The sequence below is a fragment of the Papilio machaon genome, chromosome 2, assembly GCF_912999745.1.
Source record: "Papilio machaon chromosome 2, ilPapMach1.1, whole genome shotgun sequence".
Lineage (NCBI taxonomy): Eukaryota > Metazoa > Arthropoda > Insecta > Lepidoptera > Papilionidae > Papilio > Papilio machaon.
In genome coordinates this window covers 649467-662280 of record NC_059987.1, presented here as the reverse complement: position 1 = coordinate 662280, position 12814 = coordinate 649467, and the positions used below count along the sequence as shown (strand labels likewise).

General features: G+C 35.5%; 3 protein-coding genes and 2 non-coding genes across 5 annotated transcripts; 4 read left to right on the top strand and 1 right to left on the bottom strand.

Annotated features, from left to right (window-relative positions):
• Positions 1–2892: 2892 nt before the first annotated feature.
• On the top strand, positions 2893–3820 carry LOC106716039. The gene has a single exon (XM_014509467.2). It carries the CDS (start codon positions 2995–2997, stop codon positions 3766–3768), a length of 774 nt encoding a protein of 257 aa, XP_014364953.2. The 5' UTR covers positions 2893–2994; the 3' UTR covers positions 3769–3820.
• Positions 3821–6225: 2405 nt separating this feature from the next.
• Positions 6226–6951, bottom strand: LOC106716051. The gene has a single exon (XM_014509479.2). The coding sequence runs from the start codon at positions 6880–6882 to the stop codon at positions 6328–6330; it is 555 nt and encodes a 184-aa protein (XP_014364965.2). The 5' UTR covers positions 6883–6951; the 3' UTR covers positions 6226–6327.
• A 1265-nt stretch (positions 6952–8216) lies between these two features.
• Trnas-uga lies at positions 8217–8298 on the top strand. The gene has a single exon. It is a non-coding gene; the product is annotated as a tRNA-Ser (tRNA).
• A 2399-nt stretch (positions 8299–10697) lies between these two features.
• Positions 10698–10779, top strand: Trnas-cga. The gene has a single exon. It is a non-coding gene; the product is annotated as a tRNA-Ser (tRNA).
• A 626-nt stretch (positions 10780–11405) lies between these two features.
• On the top strand, positions 11406–12111 carry LOC106716050. Its single transcript, XM_014509478.2, has one exon. It carries the CDS (start codon positions 11524–11526, stop codon positions 12091–12093), a length of 570 nt encoding a protein of 189 aa, XP_014364964.2. The 5' UTR covers positions 11406–11523; the 3' UTR covers positions 12094–12111.
• The last annotated feature ends 703 nt before the right edge of the window (positions 12112–12814 follow it).

Genomic DNA, 12814 nt, shown 5'->3' with positions numbered 1-12814 from the left:
TCTGTTTGTATTCTTTTACGGTTGGCGCCATTTTTCAAACAGTTTATTGTGTTTTTATTATTCTATTAAATTGCTAAATTTTTTCGCAATTGTATCAAAAATAGTTGTTTAGTACACGTGCGGAACTGTCATTACAACTTGTTCCAACTGTCAATCCTCACCTTCGGCTGCGCCTCGGCTCAGGTAGACATTTGTCGGAACTCTTTGCAATGACAGGCTTTCCGCACTCGTAATGAAATATACTATAATGCATTCATACTTGTCTCTAATACTAATGTGTTGTAGAATGTATAGTCAAATTACTATTTTAAACAAGTGTCGCCACAGTAAGTGTGAAATTAGTATGTATAATTTGGTATGGTTAACTGTTAACGATTAACTTTAACTTGCGTTAAATATTCGAGAATTTAACGATTTAACGATTAACGAAGTTAATTTTTTTATTAACGAATTAACGATTAACGAAGTTAACTTTTCGATTAACTGTGCCCACCTGTGGTAATAACCAACCAATTTGAAAAGAAGTTTAATATGGCCGCTTGTTTCCCAGATCTACAGTATATTATTTGACACAAATGACATCTGCGTTTGGGCGCATAATGTTCGAAAAATACTATTTTATTTTAGCTAATTTTACCCGTATTGTAACATATTAGTTATTACAAAGACTGTAAAAAACAACTAGTTTGTATTTTCTTCCTTATTTTGTATGAATACATGTGAATAAGTGCGTAGTTTCAGTACTTACGATTGAAAGGTTATGTTTTTCTCTTTTCGCTGACTACGGCTTTTACAACCAACAATACAGCAGTATACCATGTTTTATACACTTGATCTCACTAAAACTGTAATATCAAAATATTTTTGCACAATTACAGCCACTAAGTACTCACAATTTTCGAAAAATAGCACGAATGTCAAACTTTGTTAGGGACAACCTAGGTTGTTTGTAGGGGACAACCTTTGTTCCAAACAAACTCCAAAGCCTGGTACGCAGAAAGGGACAGAAGATAGTTATCCCTGTCTTTGTCACGTCACAGGAATTGGGTATAACTGTATCTCTCTCACTCACGGTATTATTATTACCGTGTCATAGACTTGATCCGAACAAGGTAAACCGAACAAGTGCATATCCGAACAAGGTAAACCGAACAAGGAAGTCGGGAGTCGAAAGTCCTTTCCGTTTGTTTATCAGTCGCGTAGTGGTTAAATACATACTATTACTGTCACTCTTTACCACCTATATTATTGATAACAGTCCATACTTAGTTTTTCATAACTTTATTAATTCCAATAGACGAAATCGATCTGGTCATTCGAAGCCCATTATAAAAGAAAGAAAATTTTGATAATAAACCCAATTTTCAGGGTCCTCCGCATCGACACGTTGTTTAAACCTTAACATTAATACATACAAGTGAAAACATGCACGTGAGGGTACAAAAAATAGTATTTTCATAAACATTGCAGTCGCAAGGACCCCACAAGCTACGGTAACATATATCTTACCTTATATATAAAATTCTCGTGTCACAATATTAGTTACCATACTCCTTCGAAACGGCTTGACCGATTTCTATGAAATTTAATGTGCATGTTCAGTAGGTCTAAGAATAGGCTACTATCTATTTTTATACTCCTACTAAGTTTTTTAAATCGCGCGCATCATATTATTTTGATTTCCAAACGAATACAAAAAAGTTAAGTCGGGACGTGTTTCTAGTAAATATTATTATTTGTTTTGTTTTATTTTGTATCACGCAGACTATTAACGCAGAAGCCACGGAGTATTATCTCAAAGTGCTACTTTGTCAGTGTCACCAATGAGTCAGTATAAACAAGAAACAGTGGCAAATAAGTGATTATAAAAATTATATATTTAAGTGAACAAAGAATATGAAACTTTAATTAAATATAAAAACAACAAGAATCATTCGACTAAAAATATATTATTGACTCATAATACAGTATTACGTTATCTTAACTGGGACTTTTCATTTGAAGCCCTAATAGAGTTAGGAATAATGGCCTAGTTTGGATTTTTTTTTATCAGGCAAACGGCCACATGAATTCGCCGAAATGTCGAAGCGACCGCTGCCCATACACATTCGTAATGCAGATGCGTTGCCTACCCTCAATCGTAGAGGAGGAGACGCATAAAAAGAGAATATTTAACCTTCCTATGCATCTCCTTCTCCATCAAATCCTTCCCTTCCTTTCCTTATAAGAAAAGGGTAGGAAGGGAACGTGGACTAAAATTATGTAGAGAACGGTTGCTTCAGATGTTATGGTGTAACCAAGTTGTAATTCATGGCATTGTATTTAGTCATATCAGCAATCTCAGATCATCAGTTTTACAGTTCACGTAATACTACTCTGGTTCAGGTAGCCCACAAGTATTGTATGTTATCAAGTTGGTAGAAAAACTTCATCTTAACCTTACCCATGGATTGTAGTACCATTTCGAAGCAAACCTTTTATGCGAATGTTCGTAGCACTCGCTGCGAGGACAATCAATCCGCGAAAAACATTAGATTAACTACCTATAGTTCCTAGTTACTCATTATGCGGGGATAGGCAAATAAATGATAGTATGCCCAAATTTTAGTATATTCAAGTAATTTTTACACTTAGTTTCTACGCTTTATACTATTAAGTTTCGCTCCTTTCAGGTATCTCTAGACGGCTCTGTTGTTTTTTATATATGTATCATATTATTTTTGAAATTTTTCATAAATATTTGTACCATTTCTGACTAATATAATTGAACAATTTTTTTGCATTGTTACAGAATTCAGTTAACAAGTAGTTAGACTAATGTTTACTCAAAGATTCCGAGAAATGATGCGACCTCTTCTACCTATGAGCGCGAACGTTTGTCCGACGTCCAGAAAGTACTGATAAAGTCTGATAAACCGTGACCCAGCGCCGCGAGCTATATAAAGTGACGCCTCGCACGGAACAAAGCAGTTGTCATTTTGCTTACAGAAAACGATGTTTGCGATAGTCCTGACCGCGTTGCTTGCTTGCGCCAGTGCGGCACCTCATTACCGTCATAGTCATCACCACGGCTATGGCCCCCCGTCCCCGTTCGGCTCGCGGGACGAGTACGACCTCGGAGGCTTCGGAATGGAACCCCATTTCGGCAACGATAACGACTTCTTCCGCGACAACATGTTCGATACTAGAAGATTCTGGGCTGAGTTGTCGAGGGAGATGTCGATGCTGGACCAGCTGCTCAACGACTTCGCCAAACGGTTCCCCAGCGGCGTCTCCAACGAGGGAATAGACAAAACGACCAATGAATACAAGGTAACAGTTGCACTGAATGGATTCGAGGAACAGGATATCAAAGTAAAAGCTCGCGAGGGACTTCTGATGATTCAGGCGATACGGAACAAGGACGAGGCCGGACAAAATAGTTACCTCAGCGTGAGGACGTTACCGGACTTTGTTAATGTCACCGGTAGCTGGACGTATGAAGATGGCGTTCTGAAAATCGTGTTCCCTCTTATATCTACGCCGGCGGACGGTGAGACGACTACAGAAATAACGACCGAGATACCGGAGCAGTTCAAGCCGGAGAGCCGCGAGGAGACGACGATTGGTGAAGACACTAAAGACGCAGATGTGGGCTTGGACAGAGGTGACGTCGCCAAGGAGACAGAGCTGCTCACTAACGAGATCCCGCGCAAGGAGGCGGTTGAGGCCACCACGTACGCTGTGGACCTCAAGGATGAGGTGGAGTTTGTTCCAGTGAGATATTAAATTTATGTTAGAATAGATGATAAATAAAATTATTATTACAATCTTGTAAAAATATTTGTTTTATTTTCCTTAATAAAAGTTTCCAAAGAATTAAGTTAACAGTAAAAATATAAGTAGGAATGTTATGTTAATTTGTGTTTATGTTCATTAAAATGAAGATAAAAAAACTTGTTTACATGTCTTTATGTAGTTGTCTTACAAATGTTCAAGAAAACAATTATTATTATCTTTTGTGTAAACAAAAATAATTAAAATTTTAATTTCGGGGCAGTTTTAACTAAGTAGCAATCATTTTTCGTCACCCAGATGTTTGTTCAGTGAGCTTTGAATAAGAATTATAATTTAATTAAATATTAAACAAAATTTTACTAATTAATCAGCATTAATGAAATTCGTAACTGATTGTACACCCCTCGAACAACAATAAAAATACTGATTAATTATAATTAGCTTAAATTTTTTAAAAATTCCAAAATGATTGTAATATACATTATGTAATCCGCAGCTGCGGAAAACACATTAATGAGGAAAAACACAACCAACCGATGACACCGAAAAGTCTAGAAGTTGCAACATATACAACACTAGCTGTCGCCCGCAACTCTGTCCCCCCAAAACAAAAAAAGCACGTAATATGGCCTATGTGTTCTTCCAGGCTATGTTCTACATCTACAAAATTTCATCGAGATCCGTTGAACCGTTCTGGAAATACCTTCGAATAAACATTCATCCATCCATCCATCTAAACATTTGCATTGATAATAATATTAGTAAGATAGATGTTATACTCGTAGTCAAACAAAAATATCTGACTAAATGAGAGAGGCGCTGCTGTCGCGGTTAGTTATATCAGGAAATACTCGTATGTAAAATCTACATGGACATTGAAAATGGCATAAAAGAAAAAAAACATGAAATGACACATTTTGACGTTGACTAAGTTAATTATTTTATTTTTACTTATGGGTATAAGTCTTGTGCATGCGCCTTTATATTTTAATATAGCAAAAGTTCTAACAAAACATAATTGTGTTTTATTAAGTATTATATAAGTCTTCAAAAAGTTTTGGTTGAACAGTAAATACATTTGGAAAATTTTGTATCATTGCGCCAACTCAACAACCAGCACAAATTCACCTTTGATATTTAAATAGCAATTAGAACAATTTTTGAAGTGTCAATTTAGAGGAATTACTTGTAAATTATACATGATTTCTTGTTGTTAATAGTTTTATTTACTAATTTGTACTTAAAAGTAAAACATTTAACAAAAATACTTAAAATATTTATAGTACTTATCACTAAGTTGAAGACCACCGTGTTCGCTTACGAGACACATAATTGTGAAGATAGAAATTATACATAACTTAAAAAAAATCTTGACTGAAAATCAAGCGCTACCTGATGGCAGCGATACGTTACTAGGAAGTTCGAAGACTGTTCCGATATCACCTTCCTTTAAATCCGTCGAGCTGACCGCAGACATCGGAACGCTCAGGATTGCTTCATTGACATACTCTCCGCAGAGTTTTGCCGTGACAGTCTTCAGCGGGCTTTTGTAATTGAACATGACATTTACGATACCACCCTCCATGAACCATTGAGCGCCTTGAGTACGGACAATCTGCGGCAAAATTCTCACATCTCTAAACGACAATCCATTTGATTTGAAAGCATTCAAATATAACACTCGATGTTTGATTCTGATGGTAAAAGTGGCTCCAGCAAATTCGGGTAATGTATACTTGAGGACGTAGAAATCTGAGCCGACTACTTCGTGGATGGGGTTGATAATAGTGGCGCCACAGCCTTGGTGCACCTCCCTGTCGGCGGCGATCACATTTTTAGATACTTTATCAAAAAGTTTCTCGAATTTTCGGTTGTTATTACGATTCAATCTAAAGTTGACTATACAGTCATGATCACCGTGGCAATGGTGACTTTCAGTGACACTAAATATAATAAACAATAAGACAACGGAGCGATACATCTTGAACAAGAAGATGTACTAATGTGAAAATGAATGACTATTGGTAAGCAAGTTATCAGTGGTTGATATCAAAACAAGGAAAGGTTAAGAGTCAAGACTTTATTATTAAAAGCTTACAAGATAATATTTTCTGCCGTCAAATTATCAAACCATCACATTACTTACTGCGCAATTAGTATCTAAAAGACGTTGATGCCTCGTTTATGGTAAAGTATCTATTGCTAACTACTTTTATAATATTTAGGTATGATTTCAAGACTAAGAGATATTGGAGCTAAAGTAATTAACTCTTATATACGAACAAATTAGATCCCATATTATTTAAAAAATTATTACTTCATATCACGCTTATGTTATATACATTTATTTCGTTAGAATATATCCTAACCTAAAAATCTTGCACTATCTCGATTTTAGGAAAATTATACCAAAAAAAGATGACCTTTTTGATTTGAAAAACTTTTAATTTTTAGGTACTAATTTGTAAAATGTAACAATATTTCTGCATGTTTTATATTTTCTTATCAAATTAAAAAGCATGGAAATCATTTTCGACGCTATAAAACGCATTAACTATTAGACATTCTTAAATCTTCTTCGCTTATTGCTACTTTAACCAGCTTCTGAATTTCTTCATTGATATCACCACTGCATGTGACAACATTCTCTGTTTTCGGATTCGTAATATACGCGAACTGTATAAGTAAATCATCGTCTTGTTTGAAATATTGACCAGTTTTTGCATCCACTATTCTTGGTAGAATTCTAATATCTTTAAATACTGTTACGTTATTATTTTCGGCTTTCAAATACATCACTCGATGTTGCACTTTGATTGTAACATTATCTTCGGAATATTCTTTGAGGAAATACTTTAAAGTATACGTATCTGCACCGTAATATTCCCTTATCTGTTGTTCTGAACTGTTGCTGCAAACTGCTTGATATTTGCGGTCCATATTGATTACGCTCCAGGAAATATCTTGGAAGATTTTCTCAAAATGACGATTGTTGTAACGCCCCGGCCTGTGTTGGTTGTGTCTGTGTCTGCAGGAGCCATCTTTGTGGCATCGATTGCTGTCAACGGCCACGAACAGTAAGAAGAGAAAAAAAAGTTTGTACATTTTCTTTAAATAATTAATGTTACTGGCTGTGAGCTGAAATGGCGACTACGTTAGTGAGAATCAATAGACTATGCGATTGTCAGATCACTAAAGTTCAAGAGATAAGAGCTAGTGATGTATATTTTACCCATTTATTTTAAATCAATTATCGATATTAAATCGATACAAATGTTACTATTTTTTTCAAGAAATGTTAATTATATTGAAAATAGAAAACACTGGAAACTGTATGGAACTATGAACTACATAGCAATTATATTTCTAAAAGCTTATCTTTCTTCCTGAATGAGGCAGTTTCTATTCAGGTTTAGAGAGCAGATAACGTTATTCCGAACGATTTGAATTTATCTCTGTTGAAAATTAGTTTTTGCTACATTTGTAACGTTTGAAAGTACGTGATTCCAACTTAATACATTAAGATTTTTTTTTTTTTTATATCATACAAACTGGTGGCAAATGAGCAAGCGACCACCTGATTCGCTGAAATAGCGAAGTGATCGCTTCCCATAGACATTCTCAATTACATATATGTTGCCTACCTTCAACCGACAGAGGAAGTGACGCACAGAAACAGAATATTTCCCCTTACTATGCGTCCCCTACCACCATACTTTCTTTTATAAGAAAAAGGTGGGAAGGAGAGGACTAAAATTAGGCCTACACCACTATTATGAAAAAAAAGGCGGAATTGCATCCACTTCACGCCTGTCTTCTGTGTTGTCATAGTATGGCACCGTGCGAGCCAGCCCATTCGTGCAACCGATGTTGTTGTTGCTAGAATCTTCCACTGTTTTATAATTATAAAAATTAAACTGTGATTGAAAACAATTGTACGCCGTTTCATACAATCTGCGAATCGATCACAAGGATCGAATATTGATTTGCACCATTAGAATCGAGCATAAAGAAATGTGTTAATAAGTTTGTGATAGGTGCAGATTAGCAGACGTACTAACTTTTCTCGTTGTCCCAACAACTACACGACCCACTTTCACCCAATTATTATGGTAAAAACAACCTTAAATGAGCAGAGTACATCGTAACGAAAATTATTGTTTGCAATGAATTCGTTACGGTCTCTAATTCACATACTCATCACCAACAATTCGATATCCCAAAACGTAAACAATATTTGATATATTTGAATACACGTGTCACCTATTTGAATATTTATGTGTAGTTAGATGTGTGTTTTGTATTATTTGCTCTAACGAGAGAAAGATAAGGCAATACTAAGTGTTACAAAATATTTGTAGGAATGTTTAAACAAGTGTTTGGAGGATATTACGATTGTGTGTATACATTTTGCTTGTAATTTCAACATGCATAACACAGCTGAGGTGTCCGAGTGGTTAAGGAGTTGGACTTGAAATCCAATGGGTTCTACCCGCGCAGGTTCGAATCCTGTCCTCAGCGATATCTTTTTATTAGTTGTCGTTTGATAATCATCAAAAAATTATTGATGGAAATGATTTAATACACATATTTAAAATGACACTTTATCTTTTTATATAGGTATGTTATATATACAGCTAACAGATTGCATCAAATATAACAGACTGAGTGGTGCAGCATTGAAAGAAAATAAATTAAAACTTTAGGTTTTAGTGTAAACCTCAAAAGTTTTTCCTTGCAGGATATATTCATAAACCAAAAGCTTTCATGTTGTATTATAAATTTGTGGTGAGACGTATGAGGAATACAAATACAGAATTTGTTAAGTAATATAATAGCTCTTACACAGTACAGATATTACACGATATGTGGTTTAAGATCTTTATTTCTCTAAGAATTTACAAAATTCTTACATACAACATATTACAAAGAGACACAGATTAAAAAAAACAAATATAACTATAGTCAAGCCTCAATAGGCTAATGTCTAAGCCCATGGATGTGCGTTTACGTAGTGTTGGGTTTGATTATTGTACCAATCTTAGAATTAACTTAGAACTTAGTTCCAATGATTAAGAGAAACATCACCAATTGAATGTAAATTAGATTTATACCGTAAAAATATTAATTCGTGCGAATGGATGGGTGGATCTTTGCTAGAAGGTATCTCCAGAACAACTGTATGGATCTCCCTGAAATTTGGCATAGATGTAGAACATGATCTGTAAGAACACAAAGGCTAACAGGTTAATTTTTTTTTAATTCCGCGCGGACGAAGTTGAAATCGACAGCTAGTACATATATAAACAAGGAAAATCATTTGTTTTTTATTATGTTTTGTTAAAAAAAAATATAGTTCAAATAAATGGTAGCCGTTGTGTATTTCAACGCGTACGAATTGCACATCGCGGCGTGCACTGACACGAATGTGATGGATGTGCAAAGTTGACACAGTTGTGACTATATATATCAACTATGAAGCCCGCGTGATTCAATGTCAACGTGAAGAACATCAATAAAACACTGTCATGTGTAAAAGCAAGAAGAAAATAACTGCAGTTATCTACCAAAATTCAAGGGAATTATTTTTATAAACTTATTTTTATAAATACTGACATTACACTTTTCTTAATATACATTGTTGTTTTGTGAAAGAGGACATAAGATGACAGTTGGTATAACAAGTATCACGGCACAGGAATTCTATGGCCAATAAACATCTATGAATAATTTTCCAAATACTGTTTTCACTATAATAATGTTAAACTTTTTTTAATACATCGTGAGTCGTTCAGAAAATAATCATTATCGTCCTAACATGATCGATAAATTATAGACAAATTAAGTCTTTGATTCAATTAAGTGAACGAATTGAGAAAATTACCATTAGAACTAATGAGTCAGCAAAGATAACAAACAAGTACAGAGGATGTGCGAATTCGGAGAATCACATCTCCATCCGGTCAGTTAATAGTAGCCGTTAAGCTTTTTCTTCACGAGGACAGCAAAGTAAAGCAGAACAGTAGAACAGGATAGTACTGCTATATGCATACATTGAGATAAAATAGTGAGTGAGTATTCGTATATCGGGCAGAAAGTACAAACTGTAAGTATGTGTTCAAACAATAGCAGTACTGCAGTGTCAATTGCTCTGTTCTACCCTTGTGTTAAACAGGCATTAGGGCGATAGAAGAAGGGGCGCGGGGCGCTGGCGGGGGTCCCTGCATTACGTTAATATGCGAATAGGTCGTTAATAAGAATCCGCAGGGATCAAAGTAGTCATTATCCAGAACTACATTTACTTTTTTTAATTAGAAATCGGCAGTATTTCACAAAAACAATACTTTGATACAGATATCAAAGACAATAGTATCAAAGATAATAGCATTGCGGAAGATTCCTGTGTATATAGGATGCTACATCATTAATTAATGTAATGTGAGAGCAAGTTTCAACGTAAAAGAAATTAGTGAAAAAGTCCAGAAGTGGTAGACACGAGCAACAATAACATCTCTTGCACTGATGACCGGCTCGTCTGATGAAATACCACGACCACAGAAGACGTGAAGTGGAAGCAATTCCATGTTTCATCATATGAATGTGGTGCTGGAGGCCTAGTTTTAGTTTCTCTCTTCCTTCCTACCCTTTTCTTATTAGTAAAGGATGGGAAGGTGACAAGGATTTGACAGGAGGGATCGCACAGGAAGGGTTAATATTCTCTTTCTGCGTGTCCTCTCTTGCGTTGATTAAAAATAGATAATGCAATTACGAAGGTCTATGAGCAGCAGTCGTTCGCTATTTCAGCGTATTCTGATCGCCGCTTGCTCGTTTATCGTCTTTTAATATGTTAAAAACAAACATATAATTTTAAGTTACACCTACTAAGTTAAACAAGAGACATAGAGAACATGTTTCCACAAGCAGTCGTGGCCGAGTGGTTAAGGCGTCTGACTCGAAATCAGATTCCCTCTGGGAGCGTAGGTTCTAATCCTACCGGCTGCGGATATATACCTATATATTTTCAGTTCAAATACATGTGTGGGCCAAAAGTTAGAGTGCTGCCTTTTGTTAATTCCAATCTTTTTGATGATCATCTGATCAGGACATCAGGACAATCTATTTAGGACAGATTTTCTGGAGATAAATTTTTAATACGCTGCAACAGAAAACAAAGAAAAATGTCGAGTCGTAAGCAATTAATTTTGTTTACTTTAGCATTTCTATATATATTGCGATAAGTTATCTTCTCGGGAATTCCAAATTAATAACAATTTTATCTCTTGACTCTTTGACCTCATGATCGTCCAACAACTTCATTACTTCATCAGTGATTATTTTAACTAGTTATATCTTGTGGCTTCGTACAGATTGGGATACTAAATTTTGCAACTTTAATTGTGTTTGAAAACTTTGAACGGTCAAGTTATTTATACACTTTCAAAACAATTGCTACGGTAATGTGCACACACGGATAATAGTAAGATTTACTTATGTGTTGCCTTATTATCTGAATTGCATTTGCAGATGTGTTGTCATTTTTATCTGCAAATGTGTTGCCTGATTTCGGCGAATTCAAGTGGCAGCTTACTCGTTTGATACCTTTTGTTATAAAAAGTTTTTCTACATTCCTAATAAGTCGTGACAAATTTTCAAACAAACAGTTTTATATTCGTAATTATCAGTACAAATAAAGAGGATATCGCTTTATCACAGCCGTAGTACTCTCAGTTGATCAGTCGTTACAAGATGTATCTCTTCGTCGCGTTGTTCCTTTGCATCAGTATTAGCAGCGGTGGCGCCACCTGCCATGACAACCACTCCTGCAAGCTGAGGGAGCGTCTCGAGCGCTATAACAATCGCCACTTTGAAAAAGTGTTCGACAAAACCGCGCGCTTCACCATCTCAGCGGACGAGGAGTGCCACCACAACTGCAATATCGAAACCGTTAACCAGATACGTGATATATACCAACCTGATGGCTACTACTTGATGTACAACTTACCAGATTTCAACGAAGCAGATTTCACCATTAAGATCAAACACCGTGTCATCTACGTCAATGGACAGCAAGAGAACGGCATGAGTTTTAGAGATGTTAGAACATTACCACAGATTATAAAACCGTACGATGGCTTTTGGCATTTGGACTCTGGCGATTTAGTTATTAAGTTTAACTACAAAGGAGCGCTCGGTAGTGAGGTGGCGGCGGACTGTAATGAATATCTTAATGATTCCATTCAAACTTTACCGAGGTCGACTACAGGGACGTTGAGGTCCGGAGACACGTCCTGGAGGACTTACGTAACTGTGGACTGAAATTCAAAGGAAAATCATGGATTTCCATGATTATAAGTAGAGCCGGCAATCTTGGTTCTTTGCAACCTTAAGTGGATTGTAGGTTAATCATGTATTATGTACTTGACCGTACTTCAAGTTTCATTAATACTAATATCGAATCTATTTTTTCCCTGATTTTTTGATGATTTTACATTAAAAGATGCGCAAATCAAACAGACAAAATTGTTAGGAAATAAAATTGTATTGCCACTTTATAAATTGTAAAAATAAAGAAATTATCCAAAAAATGGTGTTTTGTTTACAACAATTGGGACGGCACAGAAGTTCATGAATTATTATACCTATATTTATCAAAACCGACTTATCTTACTAATATTATAAATGCGAATGTATAGATGGATGGATGTTCGTTTGAAGGTATCTCCAGAACGCCTCAACGAATCTGGATGAAATTTGGCATGGTTATAGAACATAGTCAGGTAGAACACGTAGACTTCTAATAAAGTTTTTTTTTATTCCGCGCCAACGGAGTATCGGATGACGGCTAGTATGTTTTCAATACACTGCTGTTTTAAAACTGACAGACACGTTACAAAGTACATTTGGAACACAACGATTAAACAAGTGTTTTCACCATCTGTACGTATTACGTAACAAATATGTATATAGTACACGAATAGCAATATTTCAAGATGTACCCTGATGTTATCAATTAGATCAATATCTTTCAAGGGTTTCA